General features: G+C 41.7%; 1 protein-coding gene across 1 annotated transcript in view; it reads left to right on the top strand.

Moving 5' to 3' along the window:
• Positions 1 to 643: 643 nt before the first annotated feature.
• The window catches only part of TXLNG (taxilin gamma), a 25104-nt gene continuing 3644 nt past the window's right edge, over positions 644 to 22103 (top strand). The window contains 8 exon segments of the mRNA XM_024740311.1: positions 644 to 943; positions 3476 to 3567; positions 8506 to 8676; positions 10305 to 10499; positions 12649 to 12768; positions 14447 to 14521; positions 20726 to 20818; positions 21457 to 21552. Of these exon segments, the coding sequence (XP_024596079.1) occupies positions 655 to 943; positions 3476 to 3567; positions 8506 to 8676; positions 10305 to 10499; positions 12649 to 12768; positions 14447 to 14521; positions 20726 to 20818; positions 21457 to 21552 (1131 nt within the window). The 5' untranslated portion in view covers positions 644 to 654.

Below are 22103 nucleotides of genomic sequence, written 5' to 3'. Positions count from 1 at the left end.
TATGTTGCTGCAAATGGCATTTCATTCTTTCCATTGTATATATTGTAGCACATCTGCTTTTATCCATTCCTCTGTTGATGGACATTTAGGTTGCTTCCATGTCCTGGCTATTGTCAGTAGTGCTGCAGTGCATGTATCTTTGAATTATGGTGTTCTCAAGGTATATGCCCAGTAGTGGGATTGCTGGATCATATGGTAGTTCTATTTTTAGTTTTTTAAGGGACCTCCATACTGTTCTCCATATTGGCTGTATCAATTTACATTCCCACCAACAGTGCAAGAGGGTTCCCTTTTCTCCACACCCTCTCCAGCATTTATTGTTTGTAGATTTTTTGATGATGGCCATTCTGACTGGTGTGAGGTAATACCTCATTGTAGTTTTGATTTGCATTTCTCTGATAATTAGTGATATTGAGCATCTTTTCGTGTGTTTTTTGGCCATCTTAACTTTAATTTTCTTATTTACAGTGAGGTCACCTTTCAGTGAAACTTAGAAATTACCACGTTTACATCGGTTTCGCAAACGACTAAGAAAGGAAAAAGCTGTCAACCTGTGGTGTGTGATGGATTGTAAACATTGATTACATTTAATTTAACCCCCCCTTCCCATCTTTTTTTCTCCTCTCCCCTTCCCTCTAGTTTGTGATTGGCACAATGGAAGAAGCTGGAATGTGCGGGCTAGGGGTGAAAACGGATATGTTGCGTAACTCCCAGTCCAATGATATTCTTCAGCATCAAGGCTCACACTGTGGTGGCACAAGTAACAAGCATTCCTTGGAAGAGGATGCACACAGTGACTTTATCACGAAGGGCAGGAGTTTGGTGAGCCCAGAGTACTGCACACGAGAGTCAAGGGAGGAAATTCCTGGGCGAGAGGCTCGAACAGATCCCCCTGATGGTCAGCAAGATTCAGAGTGCGACAGGAACAAAGACAAAACCTTAGGTAACAACCTCAGCTTGGGGGTTGCATGTTTCACACGTTGCTCCTTTGGGTTGTATTGTCCGCAGCACAGGTGATGATGAACATGGCCAGCGTCGGGGGCGATGTTGCTCAGCTGGCACATCTGTTGTCTTCAGTGGGGCAGGCAGCCTGTCTGCTGCAGTGACGTGCTGGGGGGCCCGAGACAGCAGAGGAGGAGGTTACTTCTCTCTCAGTAGTCAAGAATGGGCTTTCGTGAAAAAAATCTGGGGCCAATTTGACAGGAGTAGTCCCCACCCCCAGCTTCACCATGAGGCTTGCAGGATCTTAGTTCCCTGACCAGGGGTTGAACCCACGCCCTTGGCAGTGAAAGCGCGGAGTCCTAACTACTGGACCACCAGGGAAGTCCCAGACGGAAGTAGTATTTGATTTGCCCTCTTTGCATCTTTAATGTAGTCTGACCAAAATTTACTGTGAAAACTGTATATTTATTTGATCATTTTATTTTAAACCTAGTCACAAAACTTTAGAGACGATATAACGTTGGGTGAAGTTCAAGAAGTGGGTTAAGACTGGTTTTCAAGGGTATGTTTTCTTCTGTGTTTGAGATTCAGGATGAAGAATGCGGTATGGTAAATCTCATTAGGAAATCTGAATTCCCCTTTTATTTTAAGCTTACTGGTTGCCCCTACGTTTTTTATACTTATTCTACCTGAGATTAACAGTGTTTAAATTTGTTTGGTTTTCTATATGCTGAGTTGGAGTGATCCTTCGTATTATACCCATTTTCTGTTAACTTGGCAAACTTAAAATTATTTTTCATATTTCTATAAATTTTTAATTCCTTACGAACAAGACAGATTTCTTCAATATTAGCAGCCCCAGTTAAATGTGTAAAAGCAGGAGGAGTCTTAAAAAGTGACACATAATGTTACCATGCGACCCTGCAGTTCTACATCTAGTTATATTCCCAAGAGGGTTGAAAACGTGTCCACACAAAAACGTGTCCAGGAGCGCTCAAGGCGGCATTATTCATGATAGCTGTAAAGTCCAAACAACACAGTTACCCATCAGCTGATGAGTGGATAAACAAAATGTGGTCTGTCTGTACATGGAATATTATTCAGTGGTAGAAAGGAATGAAGTCTTCATACATTGTGGGTGAAGCTTTAAACTATTATGCTAAGTGAAAGAAACCAGACACAAAAGACAGCAAATTATGATTCCACTTAATATGAAATGTCTAGAATTGGCAAATCCATGGAAACAGGAAGTAGAGTAGTGGCTGCCAGGGACCTGGAGGAGGGAGTCTGGGGAGTGACCGCTCATGGGCATGGGGTTTCTGAAATTAGACAGTTGTGATAGTTGTACGACTTAGTGATTATACTCAACTGCACACTTTAAAAGGGTGAATTTTATGGTATGTGAGTTGTATCTCAGAAAAAACCAGGTAGAGTGTGAGTTTTAAAATCTTCATAAAAATTGCAAGTTACCTTACTGTTATTTCTAATCATATTCAATAATCATATTTTGTCATCTCTCTTAAAATTCTTATTGGCCTTGGGCCAAACGAGAGGGGATTTGTTGCTAAAATTTTCTGTGGTTGGAAAAGGATTCTGTTTTGAAGTTAGCCTGCTTGTTTTCCTCATAGCAATCTGAACACCATATACCAAAGTCAGAGTCATTTTCACTTTTATTTTCTTTTTCTCGCCATGCTGCACAGCGTGCGGGATCTTAGTTCCCCAACCAGGGATTGAACCTGTGCCCCCTGCAGTGGAAGCATGGAGTCTTAACCACTGGACCACCAGGGAATTGCCATCACATATGTATTTTTAATGAAATACTCTTCATGAAGAGTGAACGTTTAAAAAAATAAAAATGGTACCTACCACCCAGCTGAAGAAATAAAACTTATCACTTATTTTAAAACACCATTTGTTCCATCCTGTCTCAGTCACCTGCTTCTCACTGCCAGAGTCCTTAAAATACTGTTCAGCTCTTTTTCCCAAGAGAAGTGCCATCTTGACATCCTTCTTCTTTTTTTTTTTTACACTAAATTTGGTTAACACATAATATGCTTACTAAGTCATCAGAAGTTATTTAAATTGCTCAAAGGAAAAGATCTGTGTCACCGGTGATAATGATCGTCTTAGCGTCTTAGATAGGCGGAGAGTACCACCCGAAATTGCCTTTGAACTTCCTTCTATATTCGTACTTGGTTAGGAGGAAGCATATAAAAATATTCTGCCCTTTGTCTTAACCTGAATATCAGTGGTTAAGCAAGGGAATTTTTAAGCCTTCAGCAAGAGTTCTTTTCACAAATAGCTCGCAGTGTTAGTGAGTGAAGAAATTTGGGGTGGAGATGGGGAGGAAGGGGTGCCTGCTGATCCAGATTTTAAAAATAGCTTTCTTAATTTAGCTAGTAAATCTCTTATTTCTAGTTATAGGCATAAATTATTTTACTCTGGATGTCAGAACATAGGAAGTGTTATTTAGAATTTACAGGTTGATCTCATTCTTCTTCTGGGACTTATTTCTTATCTTGTTAATCATCAGGAAAAGAAGTCTTATTATTGATGCAAGCCCTAAACACCCTTTCAACTCCAGAAGAAAAGCTGGCAGCTCTCTGTAAGAAATATGCCGATCTTGTGAGTATTAAATCAAGGGAGTGAGGTCCATATAAAGTATAGCAAAATGTGTATGTGCTTGATAAGCTTTTTAAAATATGATGTAGCTTTTGATGTAGCTTTACATGTAAAATTATACTTTACTCCAGAATTGAAGAGGAGAATCTGATTTCTTGGGGCTTTTTGTTGCTTGTATGACTTCATTTTGTAAGGTGTTACATATATAGAGCATTATAATGCTGAAGGTACAGCGTAGGTTTTCTAAAACTCAGTCTTGTGTTGTGTTGCTTTAAATGCCAGTCAGTTGGAGTGTAGTGGTTCCTGTAGTTAACTTTTCCCAAGGGAATTCTAGAGATAAAGGCTCTAACCATTGTGACTGAAATTGTGAGTTAGGTGAAATAGTCTACTAAAACAATACTCTGTCTCAGGAAGTATTTATTTAGTATCTCATATGCGCCAGGCATTCCTTTTTCCATCTTCCAAAGAAATTAACCTCATTTGTTCTGTGCCTGAGTTATTTCAAGTAGCATTAATTCTCTTTGTCAAATTATGAAAGCAGTCTCAATATGGAAACACTGCTGTCCTCTTTAAGTTGAAGAGTGGGGAAGCCATTGAACCGTTTGAAATAAGGGTTGTGGGAAGCTTTTAGAATGAATGGTTCTAATATGCTAAGTTAATATCTTTTGTGAAATACTTAGGTGAATTATCATGGACAATGTTGATGCATTTTCGTCTGTTGTTAAAGCAGTTATTCCGTGTTGTAAACGCTAATTTTTATCAGTGACCAGCTTTGAAAATGAATTATTACTCAATTACAGTTATATTTTCCTTCAGTTTACAAAGGGGTCCATGAATACCCCCACTTAGCTGGCGTTCAGCAGTCTGGCACCTTCTGTTCAGAGCAGCAGGACACCCCATGCATCAATGAAAATAGCCTAGAACAGTCACAAATACAAAGATGGCAGAAAACACAAGGTCAGATTGTTGGCTTCAGGAAAGGAACACTTCCATTGGCTGTGGAAGACAGTCCCTATTGGTTCCATCCACATGAAGAGAATCATGTGAGAAGTGGTAGAAAAAGAAGACAAAAACAAAAAAGGGAAAAGAAAAAAAATGGAGAAAAGAGTAAAAGAAAAAAAAGCAGTGTAGCAGGTTAGCTACTTGACCCAGTGTTGTTGGGACAACAGCAGACAGTCACACGTGGATTAGGAGAAGAAAGGGCAGACAGTGGCCTAGAGCAGTCCTTCTTAGACTCACACAGATGCTGGGACTTCTGTTGTTCAAAGGCACGTTGTGATTCACTGTGTCTGGGGCCTGAGAGTCTGCATTTTAACAAGTTCCAAGGTGAGGTTGATGATGATACTCTTACCCCTTGGATCACACTTTTTAAGCAGCAAGGGTCTAGGGCGTTTTGTTTGTGGCCTTTGTTTTGTGTGTGGGGGGGAGGGGGAGGGTATGGTTAATTCTTTTAAAGCACCAGTAATCATCGCTACATTCATTTTAGGATGTGACACATTGAAGACTTGCTTAGTGAGCAACCTCTCTTTGATTTAGATTTGTGCTGAGCATATGAAGGACGAAACGTGTACTGTTTTCAGAAAATGTTATAAAGCTTTGTTTCTTGAAACAACACTCATTTCTTTTAAAAGGTAGAGCATATAGGTTATATAGCAGTGAGACTATCAAGGCAGTAGGCTCTTCCCGAGGATTATTCCGAAAACTTCCCTTTTGCCATCACTGTCCTCTGTCCTTTTGGTGACAGCATCGTCTGACATCACTGGTGCTTGTGGCTCAGAGAGGTAGGAAAGTCCTGTAGAGCAGCTGGACGGGTGCCTGCGCTGTGATGGGGATTGTCCTCTGGGGAGATCTTGTGGCTGCCACGTTCACCAGATAACATGGGTTTATGAAATTGTCACATTTCACTTGCTAAGTGTGGATCCCATTAGGCCTGTAACACGGTCCTTAGTTTGTGTAGATTATTATCGTGTAATAAGCAATCTTGATTTTCTGGTTGGGTAGGTGTATCTTCTCTTCATCAGAAGTATCTTGGCTGTTCTTGACTCTTTACCCTCTATAAAATTTTAGATTCAACTTATTAGTTCCATGGGAAGAAAACACCCCTTGGGGATTTTGAGGAGCATTTTATGGAATCTGTAGTTGCATTTAGGGGAGAATTATACAATCCTTAAGAAATTAATGGAGCTTAAAAAGTGGATATCCTTATGGGGGAAAAATGAATTTAGATCCTTGAATACCATATACAGGGATTAAGGACTTAAATGAAAATTTTAGGTATCATTTAGCTTTATTTAAATATATTAATAGGTGAATATTTTTCCAAACTTGAATTAAAAGAAGGATTTCTTATGACACAAAAAGCACTACCAGAGAAAAGATTTCAGAAATTGGCTGTATTGAAATTAAGACTTTCTATTCATCAAACGACATTTTAAAAGAAAGTGAGAAGACACATTACAAACTGGGGAGAACATATTTCCAACAAATAATAACCAGTAGAATATTCAATGTGAGGAATATCTAAGGAACACCTACAAATGAATACAAAAAGGACAGTTAACCCAATGGAAAACTGGGCAAGAGATGTGTAAGAGGCATTTCATAGAAGTGGAGAAACATCAAGATTCGAAGATATCTTAATGTAAAGGTAAACATACAAGGGATGTTCGATCTTATGAATACAGGGAAATGCAACTCAAGACCATAGCAACATGCTATTTTATGTCCAGTGTAAGTGGCATAAAGGAAGAATTGTGATCGTATGAAGTTTTTGGAGAAGTGCATCTACATGATTTCTTAAAAATTGCTGGTGTGCGAGTTAATGTGCTGGCCACTCTGGAAAACAGTGTTCCATTGTCATGTGCAACAGAACATTTATTGATTGATTGATTGATTGCAGTACGCGGGCCTCTCACTGGTGTGGCCTCTTCCGTTGCGGAGCACAGGCTCCGGACGCGCAGGCTCAGCGGCCATGACTCACGGGCCTAGCCGCTCCGTGGCATGTGGGATCTTCCCGGATCGGGGCACGAACCCATGTCCCCTGCATCGGCAGGCGGACTCTCAACCACTGCGCCACCAGGGAAACCCCTTGCATAGTTTTAAAAAAGTGAAATAGCATACAATCTGAGGGCCAAAGCCAGCAAGGCCTGTTTTTGTACTGACCACAAGCTAAGAATGGTTTTACTTAATTGTTGTTTAAAAGTGTTGTTTAAAAGACAGTGACAACACAACCGACATGTTATGGCCTGCAAAGCCTAACATATTTACTTTCTGGCCATTTACAGAGTAAGTTTGCTGGTCCCTGTTCTGTAGCTACATGCAAACAATCTGAATGAATCCTAGCAGTGTAATCTTCAGCTGTGCTGTCCAGAATGGTAGCCACTAGTCATATGTGGCCATTTAATCTTGAATTCATTTATTTTAATTTTTAAATATTTATTTACTTATTTATTTATGGCTGCGTTGGGTCTTAGCATGCGGGATCTTTGTTGCGGCACCTGGGCTCTTCGTTGTAGTGTGCAGGCTTCTCTCTAGTTGTGGCGTACGGGTTTTCTCTTCTTTAGTTGTGGTGCGCAGGTTCCAGGGCACGAGGGCTCTGTAGTTGTGGCACGTGGGCTCTGCAGTTTGCAATACGTGGGCTCTAGCTGAGGCATGCAAGCTCAGTAGTTGTGTCGTGCGGGCTTAGTTGCCCCGTGGCATGTGGGATCTTAGTTCCCTGGCCCAGGTATCGAACCCGAGTCCCCTGCACTGTAAGGCGGATTCCTTACCACTGGACCACCAGGGAAGTCCCTTGAGTTCATTTAAATTAAAGAAAATTTAAATTTTGGTTTTTCAGTTGCAGTAGCCACAATAAAGTCAGAACAACTACAATCAAAACGATTTCTTGGGCTTCCCTGGTGGTGCAGTGGTTGAGAGTCCGCCTGCCGATGCAGGGGACACGGTTCGTGTCCCGGTCTGGGAAGATCCCACACGCCGTGGAGCAGCTCGGCCCGTGAGCCATGGCCGCTGAGCCTGCGCGTCCGGAGCCTGTGCTCCGCAGCGGGAGAGGCCACAGCAATGAGAGGCCTGCGTACCGCAAAAATGCAAAAACAAAAAACAAAACGATTTCTTTTAGGACCACACACAAGGATGACATAAAATACAGAGGAGAGCAAAGGAGTAGTGACCCCAGGATTCAGGGTTGTGGTTACCTTGAATCCGGGGAGGGTGGGGGGAGTTCCAGCCCTCGGTGGAGTTACTGATAGTGTGTGCAGATCCTGCAGCCCACGGTCCTGAGTAAGGTTACTTTACGAGAGTATTTTACAAAAACAAAATTATTTTCTGGCGGGGGGATTTCTGTAAAGGTGTTTTTAATAGCTATAAGCATCTCGCCTGTAAGGATGTGTGGTATGTTTTGAGAGGCCACAAGGTGTCGCTCTTGCTCTTGAAATAGTGACTCAGCATCCTTTCCTTCTCCAGTTAACAGGTCAGTAAGGCTGCCATCTTATCTGTTAGTGTTGCTGTAACCTTGAAACAGATGCATTTGCTCCAAACCTACAGTTGCAGTGCGCCCCCTCTCACTTGCAAAGAACTGAGTGCTGCTTATTGAGTTCTAATTTGGAGGATTGTTTCAAAAAAGTAGCTTGAGTGTGTTTTTCAAGAAAGTAAAACTTTCTGGTGTCGATTCCTAAAAAGTCCAAAAACGTCATTTTTTTTGTTTTTAATAAATAAATAAAGAGATTAAGATTGTTTTTTTCCTACCCTAAATCATTTGCTTACTTTCCTATCATAATGGGAAAAGAGAAGGTTGGCAGGGCAGCATGGCATGAAACAGTTAAAATATTACACTACAATACTGTGGGTTTTTGGAAATGTATTCCTTAGTTCTTATTGTAATTCTTCCAGCCATAACTCAAAGGTTTTCGCTGTATTTCCTAAATGTAAAGTGCTTATTACTTTTAGCTGGAGGAGAGCAGGAACGTTCAGAAGCAAGTGAAGATTCTGCAGAAGAAGCAAGCCCAGATCGTGAAAGAGAAAGTTCAGTTGCAGAGTGAACACAGCAAGGCTATCTTGGCAAGAAGCAAACTCGAGTCTCTTTGCAGGGAACTTCAGCGTCACAATAAGACGTTAAAGGTGAGTTGGTTCCTTTTGTTTTTCTTTTTCAATTTTTTAACATTTGTTTTTAGCTGTGCTGGATCTTCATTGCTGTGCGCGGGCTTTCTCTAGTTGCTGCGAGCAGGGGCTACTCTTTGTTGCAGTGCACGGGCTTCTCTTGTGGAGCACGGGCTCTAGGCATGCGGGCTTCAGTAGTTGTGGCTCATGGCCTCAGTGGTTGTGGCTCAGGGGCTCTAGAGCGCAGGCTCAGTAACTGCGACGTATGGGCTTAGTTGCTCCGCGGCATATGGGATCTTCCTGGACCAGGGCTCAAACACTCTCCCCTGCATTGGCAGGTGGATTCTTAACCACTGCAGCACCAGGGAAGTCTGTTTCCGTTTTCTGTTTTTCAGGAGGGTCTGGCTTAGCTTGATTTATAGTCACTGTGTACCTATTTGAACTAAATCCTTGTCTCTCCTTGGAGACAGGGATGCCACTGTTCTGTTTTGCTTGGCCTTGTGCTTCTTAACGCACCTCATACTTGCTCATACTTGCTCGTGGGGAATCTAGATGAGATTGATGTTTAGACCACAGCTTTCCCGCTAGGAGCCATGGCTTAGGAAGCTCAAATTTGCAGTTTCCTGCTGAGCACTGAGGTCGTTCATTAGCACGTGTGAAAAGTGGACATGAAATGAGAAGCCGAGTACGAGCAGACTTGAGGGAAGGGAAAAGGCCCCACTGAGGTCCTCAAGGGCTGTTCATTGGTTATATCACCGGCCACCCTTGTCCGTCCCAGTTCCCCATTGCCAAGTACTTTTAGAAGAGCGCTTATTCCTCGGCTGATTAAAAGACAAAGCAGTGGGTATCCAAAAGTTAGTTGGTACCAACAGAGGAAGAAGGGAAGAAGGCAGAGACACGGGGTGGGCCTGTCCTCATGTGCAGTTGTGGTGTGATTTTGACTGAGCCGCATTGCTCGTGAGACTCCCCCACCATGGCAGGCACCCAAGGCCCTAGAACATAGGAGCCCTCAGGAAATGGATCTTTACCTGATATGGGAGCCGTTGGGTTTTCTTTGCTTTTGAATCCTTGGATTTCGGTGTTCACGAAATTGAGTGGTAATTTTTCCCCATGGCAAGTCCACACTTTGATTGGACTGGTAATGCTTCAGACACTAGACACCTAAAGGTCTCTTAGCACTTGGATCTGAGCAAGAGTTGGGACTAAGCTTTTAAGATGCGGATTCCTTTTGTCCCTCGCCATCTAGGGAGTAGAAGGTGTGACCCAGAAAGTAAAGGGCAGGAAGGGATCACCCTCTTGCGGCTGATTTCAGATGCTGCCCTGCAGGACTAGCCAGGGGGGAGGGTGTTTGGGAAGCCCGCGTGGAGGGGGCTAGCTGCCTGGCAAGACTCCTTCCTCGTCTCTCAGCGTGATCACAGAGCGCTTACTGTAGAGCAGGGCAGGCGGCGCCTCTCTCATTATCTACCTAGGAGAAGCTGCTTGCTTTCAAACGAGAGCCTTCCGGTCCTAAATAAAGGGAAGGAATTCTAGTTCAGAAGCAGCACTTCAGGGCAGCAAGCAGTGAGCCCACATGGCAGTAGTGTCTTTTGTGGGCGTCTGTGCCATCTTATAGGTCTGTACGATTAACAGGAATTGTTTTGGATAATAAGGAAGAAAATATGCAGCAGGCACGAGAGGAGGAAGAAAGACGGAAAGAGGCCACTGCACACTTCCAAATCACTTTGAATGAAATCCAGGCACAGCTGGAGCAACACGACATACACAACGCCAAGCTCCGCCAGGAGAACGTCGAGCTGGGCGAAAAGCTGAAGAAGCTCATCGAGCAGTACGCACTGAGGGAGGAGGTAGGGCAGCTGGTGTGTCCCCTCACTACGAACCAAAAGCATTCACTAAAGCTCTTCCTCCAGGGTGTTTTAGAACCTTTGTGTATGCATGGTGGAAGTCTGGCCTTCCCTCACAGGACTCGTGGGGACCATACTCGATGGCCCGGAAGTCAGTGGATTTGGGTGCGTGAGGCGTTTTCTTGGAGACAGTGTTAAGCACTACTCATCTTCCATCTTCTGTGTGATTCTGGAAGATTGTAATTTTAGCACAGATTTTCCCCTTATCTAGACTAAAAGTGAGTAAATACCTGGCCCCAAACTACACTGTATTTTAGACGTCTGTGATAATCTGTATGGTCTACACTATCATTCCATTATGCCTGTGTTTCAGATATTTTTTTTTAGTGGAGGTTTTATAGTATTTGGGAGAAAAAACGAACCTATTTCTAAACCCTTATACACCCAATTGAAGTAAAAAGTTAACTGGAAGGGTCTGTGGCACCTCATCTTGGTCACTGGCCTCCAACTAAGAGTTCTACAAGCCAGTTGAGAAGTCTGGGCGTGGTGTCTAGATTAAACGCAAGTAGGCGATCATGTGCTTTTTTAAAGTTCCTCCCTTTTAGAGGTCAGATGGGCAGGAACAAAAGGGTTAGGTTCTTTAAATGACACATTCCCTGCCTTTTAAGTTAGTAAAATGTTCTCTTTATGTGTGTTGTATCCCTTATAGAGATAGATTAAAATAGCTGATTTAAAAAAAAAAAAAAGATTGTGGCATCTCTGTGGGTTATTTTATCCAGTTTTCAAGGCAAACTTTTTATTAATTTAGGGTTTTCCATATAGCCCTTTAAAAACTGTTAGTTTTTTAAAAGATTTTCTTTTTATCACTCTCGATGCTTTTTGCTTACCTTTTTTTCCCCTTATTATTATGGAAAATTATAAACGAAGAAAAGTAGAGACTGTATCACCTGGTTTTAGCAAATGAAACCACAGTTTCAACTATATTCCCATCACTTTCCCCTGGGTTATTTTGAAGCAAATCCAAGGTATCAGTCCATTCATATATATTTGAGGGTGTACCTCACAAAGACTAAGGATTCATTTTTAGGTGTGACCACAATACCATTTTCATACCTAAAAAATTAGCAGTAATTATTTAATATTAAAATCTAGTCATCGTTTACATTTTTCCGATTGTCTCCCCGTTTTTTTTTAAAAAAGAAAAAACCTATTTGAATCATCCAGATAAAGCCCATCTGCTTCACTGGCTGACGTGTATCAAGTCTCTAACATAAACATTTCCTTTTCTCTCTTTTTTATTCTTACAGTGTGTTTGTTGAAGAAACTTTTTTTGTCCTAGAGAATAAATTTTCTATTAGATTATAAAGCCCTCACTTTTCTTAAAATTATTGTTTTAGTTTTGTTGTTTAATAAGACAGTCTGCCACATTATAGATGTAGAACATTTGAAAGCTATATGTGTTGAAATCACATTACCTGTGAGCCTTATTCAGTTTCAGTATTATTGAATGTTGTTTCCTTGGTCAGGGAGGGATGTTCTGATGACTTTATTGTACATAAATAACCACTTAATAATTTCACTTGGAAATCATAATGACCTTTTATCACATTTATCTGATGAGTGCCAGGCACCAAGCACCTGACATAGTATAGCCATTGCTTTGGCCTTTACAGTTCTGCAGTGTGGTTGTGGCTACCCCCCGAGGTGAGGGGACTGAGGTTCAGCAAGGGGGAGTATTCGACTGGGGCCATTCCTCCCATCACAGCATGCTGCCTCCAATTGAGAGATTTGGGAAAATTTAATGGGGAGAAAAAAATATCCAGTAATTATGTGTATGATGTATTATGGGTTTAACAGTTTGATCTCCGTAGCCGTCTTTTTCTTGATACAATTAGAGCTTCATTTCTACCTTACGGCAGAAATAGTACGAGGCCGGCTGCTGAGGTGCTGCTGGGCCATCTCCGGAGGGAGGGATGCCGACACAGGCTTCTGCCAGCACAGCACGCAGACAGGCACCTTGCTGGTATTAGCCCTGGTGGTATTAGCAGGAAAAGCAGCCTCATGAGTGAGGTCTTGTAACTTGTGTCGTGTTTCCTCGTCATTCTGTCCCTTATTTCATTAAGTGACGGAAGAAATTTTACTTTCCCCGTAGCACATTGATAAAGTATTCAAACATAAGGAACTGCAGCAACAGCTTGTGGACGCCAAACTGCAGCAGACGACACAGCTGATAAAAGAAGCTGATGAGAAACATCAAAGAGAGAGAGAGTTTGTAAGTCTGCAATTTCTTAAAAGAAGAAATGATTGCCAAAATTGTAACCAAAGCCATTTAAAACATTTAAACTTATTCTACATTTAAATTAGCACTGGGTTGTGCTAATTGTTTTTTTCTGTAGATTGTGAAGGGCATGTGTGTGTTAGAAAACATTAGCTTTTCTTTCTATTTAACTTTATATACAGAAGATACACTGGAGAGATTAGACCAAGTTAGTGCAAAGACCTGCACTGACTGGACTTTCCTGTGCTTAGAATATTTATTTCACTTTTTAGATAATGGCCACCAAGTTTAAGAATTATATCAGTGTTTAACACATTAAATTTGGGGATTCGATTTAATAGCAAGCTTACCAAACATGGGTGTCCTTCATACTGTTACAGTTTATTTCAAACAAGAAACTTGAAACTAGGGAAACTATTTGTTTACTCTGGTATAATTTTCCGAAAAACTTTAACAGAATTCTCTACATCCTAATCACTCAGCATTATTCTCAGAATGTGTGCTCAGATTATATGGCCTGTCAATAATTGTGAATACAGTGGAATGTCATTGGGTTTGTATATTTAACACATGCAAATTTAACTTTACCTGCTTAACCAAAAAAAAAAAAAAAGTTAGAAGTGGTTATGATAATGAGGACGGTCCCACCCAGATTTCACTTAAGTAACCTAGGCCCTGAGGTGAGCCAGGTCTGAAGACTCGGGTTCTGAATGGCCCTCATGATGTGAACATGTCACTCTGAGTGCGAGTCTAGGGTTAAGAGAGAGACATTTTTCACACAGCGTGGTCGTTCCATGTGAACTGACAGCGCCGTCCTATGCATAACTGAAGAGACAGTTGTCATTTCCCAAGTTAGAATAGAAATATGATACACATATTTAAATAAATACATACGATACATCTATTTCTGGTTGGTTTTAAGGACTTTTCAAAACCTACTGGACTAAGTGTGACATTTTACTCCAGGGACTGAATTTTACAGCTGCCTACTATGCAATTTCACTACATAATTTTCTTAAACTCAAGTATATAAATTAAAGCTCCCATCCCATCACCACCCCCCACCCCCACCCCCAGCTTTAAAAAAAAAGTGATCAGAAACCAGGTTCCTGATTTCATTGTTTTGCTCCATACAATGTCTCATCTTGCCTCTCATGGAGCAGAGGGGCTTTCTAATTTTTTTTTCTTTTTTGGCCACACCACATAGCATGCGGGATCTTAGTTCCCTGACCAGGGATCGAACCTGTGCCCCCTGCAGTGGAAGCGCAGAGTCTTAACCACTGGACCGCCAGGGACGTCCCAGAGGGGCTTTCTAAATGACCCAGATAATGTCGAGATTCTCAGCCATGTTTTCTGTTCAACACTAGACTTCTCATTATTTTCATCTAAAAGACAACAGTTTAACCCTGAGCTTTGTAAACCTATTATTAGGCCTCCTGGGTGGTACTTCTAAGCAATAAAAGATTATTCCTACATTCCTAAGTGTTAACAATGGAACAGATCAAAGATACAGGTAATTAGCAATTGATGTGACAGAATGTTTCATTCATGGAGTCGTGGTTCTTGCTAAAATAATGAGCGGAAGGGTTAAGCCTAACTATCTGGTCGTTGGACGTTGTAGTCGTATTTGTAATGACTATTAGTATTTTGCCAGAATGTTTCTGTCTTCTAGTTATTAAAAGAAGCAACGGAATCAAGACACAAATATGAACAAATGAAACAACAAGAAGTACAACTAAAACAGCAGGTAACTTGACAGCAGGGGTAGTAGAATTTGTAAGAAAAAAATCTATGGTTCATTTGATACATACCTTGAATCTCCTCTAAGATGATTTTGCTTGTTCCCAGCAGACCTGAGAGTAGATCACACGTCCCTCTTGGAGTTTTCATCTTCATTTAGGGCGACCACCTCATCCTGATTTGCCTAGGACTTTCCTGGTTTTAGCACTCGGTCCCAGGAATCAGGCAGATGGGACAGTTTGTCCCGCTATGTGCAGGTCCTCCTTCCAGTATCACACGTATTTCCTCCCTTTCTCTGTCCCCATGTGTGTCAGCTAATTTCCTGCTAAAGAAAAACTGATAAATTTTCAGATTTTAGTTCTTTTTTGTGAGGTTGAACCATATGAAATTGCTGATACTTATTTGACCTACAAAATGGCATTTTCATATAGTGTAACGTAAAATCTTTAGAATTTTGTGCTATGAGCCTGTAACCTATTTTAAAAAACTGCCTATTGATCATGCATTTCCACTCCCAGGTAGAGTATGGAGGTGGTGGCCACCTTAATGGGGGCCCCCAACTTTCCTTCCTCCCTCCCTCCCTCCCTTCCTCTGTACAGTATTGTTCACTATAGCCACCATGCTGTACATGAGATCCCTGGAACTTATTCATCTTCTGATTGAAAGTTTGTACCCTTTGACCAACATCTTCCCCTTTCTCCCCGCCCTCCACCTCTGGCAACCACCATTCTACTCTGTTTCTTAGAGTTTGGCTTTTTTAGATTCTACTGGTAAGTGATATCATACGGTATTTAGTATTTGTCTTCCTGTGTCTCACTTATTTCACTTAGCATAATGCCCTCAAAGCCCATCCGCTGTGTCACAAATTGTAAGATTTTCTTCTTTCTTATGGCTGAATAATATTCCATTGTGTATATACATCACATCTTCTTTATCCAGTTATATGTTGATGGACACTTAGGTTTCTTCCATATCTTGGCTATTGTGAATAATGCTGCAGTGAACATGGGAGTGCTGATATCTCTTTGAGATCCTGTTTTCATTTCTTTTGGATATAGATATACCCAGAAGTGGAATTTCTGAATCATATGGTGGTTCTATTTTTAATTTTTTGAGGAGTCTTTATACTGTTTTCCATAGTGGCTGCAGCAGTTTACAATTCCACTGACGATGCACAAGGTTCCCTTTTCTCCACACCCTCGCCAGCATTTGTTAACAGGTGTGAGGTGATATCTTACTGTGGTTTTGATTTCTATTTCCTTGATGACTAGTGATGCTGAGCACCTTTTCATGTACTTGTTGGCCATTTGTATGTCTTTGGAAAAATGTCTATTCAAGCTGGTTTTTAAATTAAAATTTTAAAAATTAAAAATTTTTTAAAATTTTTTGCTATTGAGTTGTATGAGTTCCTTATATATTTTGGATATTAACCCTTTATCAGATATATATGGTTTGCAGATATTTTCTCCCATTCTGTAGATTGCCTTTTCATTCTGTTGATTGTTTTTGTGCAGAAGCTTTTTAGTTTGATGTAGTCCCACGTGTTGATTTTTGCTTTTGTTGCTTGTGCTTTTGTTGTCATATCCAAAAATTCATTGCCAAGACCACTGTCAAGGATCTTTTTAACCTATGTTTTCTTCTAGGAGTTTTACAGTTTCATATCTCCTGTTTAAGTCCTTAACCTATTTCAAGTTAATTTTTGTGACTGGTACAAGATAGCAGTCCAGTTTCATTCCTCTGCATGTGGTTATCCAGTTTTCCCAACACCTTTTATTGTAGATACTTTCCTTTCCCCATTGAGTATTCTTGGCTGAAATACTTGAGCCAAGAATATTATTGTCAAATATTATTGACCATATTTGTCAAATATTATTGACCATATTTGTGTGGGTTTATTTTTGTTTTGTTTAAATTTTATTTATTTATTTTTGGCTGCGTTGGGTCTTCGTTGCTGTGCGCAGGCTTTCTCTAGTTGCGATGAGCAGGGGCTACTCTTCATTGTGTTGCACAGGCCTCTCATCGTGGTGGCTTCTCTTGTTGCAGAGCATGGGCTCTAGGCGCGTGGGCTTCAGTAGTTGTGGCACATGGGCTCAGTAGTTGTGGCACACGGGCTTAGTTGCTCCGCAGCATGTGGGATCTTCCTGGACCAGGGCTCAAACCCATGTCCCCTGCCTTGGCAGGCGGATTCTTAAGCACTGCGCCACCAGAGAAGTCCCTGTGTGGGTTTTTTTGGGGGGCTCTCAGTTCTGACCCGTTGGTCTGTGTCTCTGCTTTTATGCCCATAGTATATTGTTCTGGTTACTATAGCTTTGTAATAAAGCTTGAAATCAGGGAGTATAATACCTCTAGCTTTGTTTTCTCAAGATTGCTTTGGCTATTTTGTTTTGTTTGTTTGTTTTTTGTGGTTCCATACAGATTCTAGGATTATTTGTTCTATTTCTATGGCAAATGCCATTGGAATTTTGATAGCGCTTTGGCTAGTATGGACATTTTTAACAATATTTACTCTTCTGATCCATGAACACAGGGTACCTTTCCACTTATTTTTCTCTTCTTCAATTTCTTTCATCAATGTCTTACAGTTTTCAGTGTATAGATTTTTCATTTCCTTGGTTAAATGTATTCCTAAGTATTTTTTTAATGCTATAGAAAATAGGATTATTTTATTTATTTCTGTTTAATCCTTTTTCAGATATTTTGTTGTTAGTGTATAGAAACATAACTGATTTCTGTATGTTGATTTTGTATCCCGAAACCTTACTGAATTTATTCTACCAGTTTTTTTGTGGGGTCTTCAGGATTTTCTATATATAAGATCATGTCATCAGCAAACAGACAGTTTTGCTTATTCCTTTCTGATTTGGATGCTGTTTATTTCTTGTTTAATTGCTCAGGCTAGGAATTTCACTACTGTGTTGAATAGAAGTGGTGAGAGTGGGCATCCTGTCTTGTTCTAATCTCAGAGGGAAAGCTTTCAGCCTTCAACTGACTTGAGTGTGATGTTAGCTGTGGCTCTGTCATATATGGCCTTTATTATATTAAGTATGTTCCTTCCTTGTACCCAGTTTGTTGAGCGTTTTTTTGTTTGTTTTGCTTTGTTTCGTCTTGGCTGCACTACGCGGCTTGTGGGATCTTAGTTCCCTGACCAGGGATTGAATCCGTGCCCTTGGCAGTGAAAGCGCAGGTTCCTAACCATTGGACCACCAGGGATTCCCTGTTAAGCATTTTTATCATGAATTTATGTTGAATTTTACCACATGCATTTTCTGCATCTATTAGATCATACGATTTTTGTCTTTCATTCTATTGTATTAACGTGGTGTGTCGCATTTATTGATTTGCCTGTGTTGAACCATCCTTATAGTTTTCTTATCTGGCCTGTACTGTCTTATCTGGCTTTGGTATCAGGGCAATGCTGGCCTTGTAGAATGAGTTCAGCAGTATTCCCTTCTCTTCACTTTTTGGGAAGAGTTTGATAAGAATTGGTGTTTGTTCTTCTTTCAGTGTTTGGTAGAATTCACCCATGAAGCTGTCTAGGCCTAGGCTTTTCTTCGTTGCCTCCCTGCTTTTCAGTCCAGACCCCTTTGGTTTGTTCTAATGCAGTCTTTCTCTGTGGTGCCTTGTGTGGAGTAAGGGTAGCAGATGCCTCCCCACTCAAAGAAGAGGTACAGGAAGGACTTCCCATGTCTTCACAGACAGGTGAAATTAGGCATTTGTACCTACAATTCACCCCTTCTCAGAAAACCAGATTACATTTTGATGAAAAAATGTATTACTCATTTTGAAAGTTTATTATGTAACAAGTTTTTTAAATGTAAGGACTCTAGATTAGTTCTAAAATGCAGACTGGCCTGAATCTTTATGAACACACTTTTTGAGTGCTGTTTGTCTTTGGGTGCGTTTTATAGCGTGGTGACACTCGTTTCCTATAAAGCTAGCCTAACTTAGAGTGAAAACTGAAGAAGTCTTTTTTTTTTTTTTTAGATTTAATTTTAATTTTAATTTTTGGCTGCATTGGGTCTTCATTGCTGCGCATGGGCCTTCTTTGGTCGAGCAGGGGCTTCTGTTGCGGAGCAACAGGCTCCAGGCGTGTGGGCTCAGTAGTTGTGGCACGCAGGCTCAGCAGTTGTGGCATGCAGCCTATAGAGCGCAGGCTCAGGAGTTGTGGCGTGCGGTCCCAGTTTCTCCGTGGCACGTGGGATCTTCCCGGACCAGGGATCAAACCCGTGTCCCCCGCGTTGGCAGGCAGACTTCTATCCACTGCGCCACCAGGGAAGCTCTGAAGAAGTCTTTTGAACCACCATAAGTTATTGTGCTAGAATGCTTCTAGGAAACTTTGAACCCCTTACTAGCCCTATAAATTCAGTTGTCCACATAAATGGAGAAGAGAATCAATGTGGAAAATGTATAAAAAGTCTATAGATAGCTTTGGAAGATGGACTTTAATGCAGGGCCCCAGAGGGCCCTTCTACCGAGTTCACAGGCAGCTCCAGTTCTGTTGTACTGTTAGCAGTGCAGCTTCTTTTGTCTGTGATCTGTGTCGCCCTGAGTCATGTTATCTGATCCTTAATTTGTTTCCTTTGCTGCCGCCTCTTCCTTTTCCTGCTCCCCAAATGTGCTGTTCTTCCCAAGAGTCCATCTCATTCTCTGCTCTTGCTCACCATGTCCGTTTCCAGGCTTTGTTGATGACCTTAGTCTTATTGGTGTGTTCTGACCAATTTTGTAATCTAGGCCCTTAAGTCCAAGATGGTAGTTGCCACTTACTCACTACCCAGAGGGGGCCAGCGTTGAACTCTGACGGGACAGTCCACCTGGGTGTTCTATCTTTGATAAAAACAGACCATGCTAAGACTGCCATAACTTCTAATCTCCCTCAGGTGCTGGAACTGCTCTACCAGTCTGCCCGAGCCTCACCGCTGTTCCGACCCCAGGCCAGCGGCCCTGGCGGCTCTGTCACCATGTGCCCCTCTATGGACTGCTCTGCTTGGAAATCCTCTGTGCTATTCTCTTCACCCTGAAATTTCTGTTGGTCCCAGCCTTCAGCCTCCCCCTCCTGGGGGCGTGCTTTGGCTGTCTTATCATAGCTTCGCCTGGCCTGTTGCCATTGGTAGCGTTGCTTTTGGTCCGCGTCTCCTTCCCACACAGCAGAGCTGGCCTCCCGTCTTTCCACCGGCTGCTCCGCTCCCTCCCAGGGCATCTCCCCTCCCGCCCTGGTCTTGGTTTCTCTTTATGCTCTGCACACAGCACTGCTGAAGGTGGACAGGCATCGCTGACGCTGTTTCTTGGCCGCTGGTGATCTTTTCTTCTCCGCTCTCTTTATATGTGCTGTGTGATCTTGAGCAAAGCACTTTATTCCTCCAGGCCTGTTTCCTCATCCTGAAATAATGCAGTTACATTAGGTGGGCTCTCAGGGTTCCCACCTTGTCTGAAATGAAATAATTCAGCCTGCCCTTGAGACCTAGCTTGGGCCTCAGCCACAAGGAGCTTCCCTAGCTATTCTATTCTGACCCCTACCAAGCCTCCCCCCCACCCCTGGCTTCTGTTAATTCCTGTCCTGGGGGAGAAGGTGACTCTGTGTTCTAAATTCTGCTTGCCTTATCGGTTAGTGCCTTATTTTCCCAGCTAGAATAAAAATTCCTTAAGGGTGGGAGTTAAAAGAAAAATTGCTGTTTCTACTTCTTTCAGCTTTTTTCTCTTAACTATACTCCCACTGAATTCTTTCTCCCCTAACCACACCAATCCTTTGGCTTCTGTTTCATTTTCCTGCCTGCATTAAGAAAAGAGATATCCCTGATTTCAAGCTAGGAACTGTGCAGGTGGTATTCTAAGAGAATGATCTTTTTCCAAGGACAATTTTTCAAATATAAGGAGAGGAGGTAGTTCATAAAGGATTAATTGTATGAAATTTATAGCTATTCCACATACTTCAGTTTTTATTATAATTGGCGGAATGGAGCTAATATTTGTACATTTTAAACAGTTTCATCTAAAGATGGTGAGGTTAACATAACTTCCTAAGTTTCAGTGCATTCCAGTGGGTTCTTAGAACTGCAGCCATTGATGTCTGGGGTCGAGGATTGGGTGTGCATTTGTTCTTATTTCTGTCGCTTATAACAGGTAACGTTTAACCATATTACGTTCTTTTTGAAAGTGCTTGGGATTTTAAATCATTTACCTAGAACTCTGAATTTTTTATACTTGTTTTCTGTAGCTTTCTCTTTATATGGATAAGTTTGAAGAATTCCAGACTACCATGGCAAAAAGTAATGAACTGTTTACAACCTTCCGGCAGGAAATGGAAAAGGTATTTGCCTATTTTTAGTGGAGTATTGCCTAAAAGGGAATTTATATAAGAAGCTATTTTAAGCATGATTGCTACTTGGATGAGTTCATGTTTTTACTGTACTGTCTTCATCTCATCTCTTCTGATCCTCCAGTGGCATCATGTTTAGTCACTTTGCCCTCAGTAGTGCCCCATGAAGCTAGTGATCTCTAGGCCCTCACCGTTGTCTTTATTAAAGTTAACTCCTCTATTAAATACAATTTGTTGCTAGCCGTAAAGCGGTGTCTTTATTTGCTTCAGGTGATACCTCCCAGCCCCACCCCACACCCTTTTCACAAAGCTCGATGTCCTTGGAGATCAAATTATTTAAAGACAACCAAGCCCAGAACAGTAACTACGTATTTTGGTTGGTCGATACAGATCAGTGTTTCTACCTTTTTAGCTTTTTTTTTCCTTCTTCTTCGTTTATACTCCCACTGAATTCTTTCTCCCTCAAGCAAACCAATTTTTTGGCGTCTGGTTCTTTTTCCTGCCTGTGATAAGGAAGGCGGTACCCTCGATATTAAACTGAGAACTCGTATGCGCACGGTCAGGGGGTGGGGCGGGCTGTAGAGATAAGGGAACCTTGAATTTAAATTTGCAATTGTGTCGATTCGCAGATGACAAAGAAAATTAAAAAACTGGAAAAAGAAACGATAATATGGCGGACCAAATGGGAAAACAATAACAAAGCACTTCTGCAAATGGCTGAAGAGGTGAGGTGGTTTCCCGCAGGCTCATAATGTTCAGGTAGCTGACAGGGCAGGGGGATGTGCCTTGTGACACTGCCGTCCTAGCCGACGGCTCTGGCCAGAGCTGCTGAGTGGGATCTGTCCCGGCAGGAGTCGCAGCTAGAGCCCCAGGTGATGTGGGCTTTCCCACCGCTCAGCCGGCGTTTGATTGACTGGGTCTGGGGCTGAGGGTCGGGGAATCTGCCTTCTGACCAGGCGCCCACCTGGCCAGCACAGGCCACTGACTCGGGTGCCTCTCTCTCCACCTCGACTTACTCTTTCTGAAAAGGTAGCATAGTACTTTTTGCCAGTCTTATGAAGCTGAGATGTACTGTTTGCAAACACTAAATATCACACCTTAAATCCTGTTCTCATCTGAGGATTGGCAAAAACAAGAGAAATCTAGGTGGAAATAAGATGAGTCCTCTTTTTTAAGCAGGCCCTTCATTTTTTATCCACTAGTCTTTGGTGGTGAGTATCTTCAGTTTCCTTAGTAATTCATCAATACAAAATGCTTTTAAAAGTGGGCTTTGGAA

Source organism: Neophocaena asiaeorientalis, unplaced genomic scaffold, assembly GCF_003031525.2.
Source record: "Neophocaena asiaeorientalis asiaeorientalis breed wild unplaced genomic scaffold, Neophocaena_asiaeorientalis_V1.1 scaffold657, whole genome shotgun sequence".
NCBI classification, from domain to species: domain Eukaryota; kingdom Metazoa; phylum Chordata; class Mammalia; order Artiodactyla; family Phocoenidae; genus Neophocaena; species Neophocaena asiaeorientalis.
Note: the sequence above shows the minus strand (reverse complement) of the source record. Positions and strands in the feature narration are given on the sequence as shown.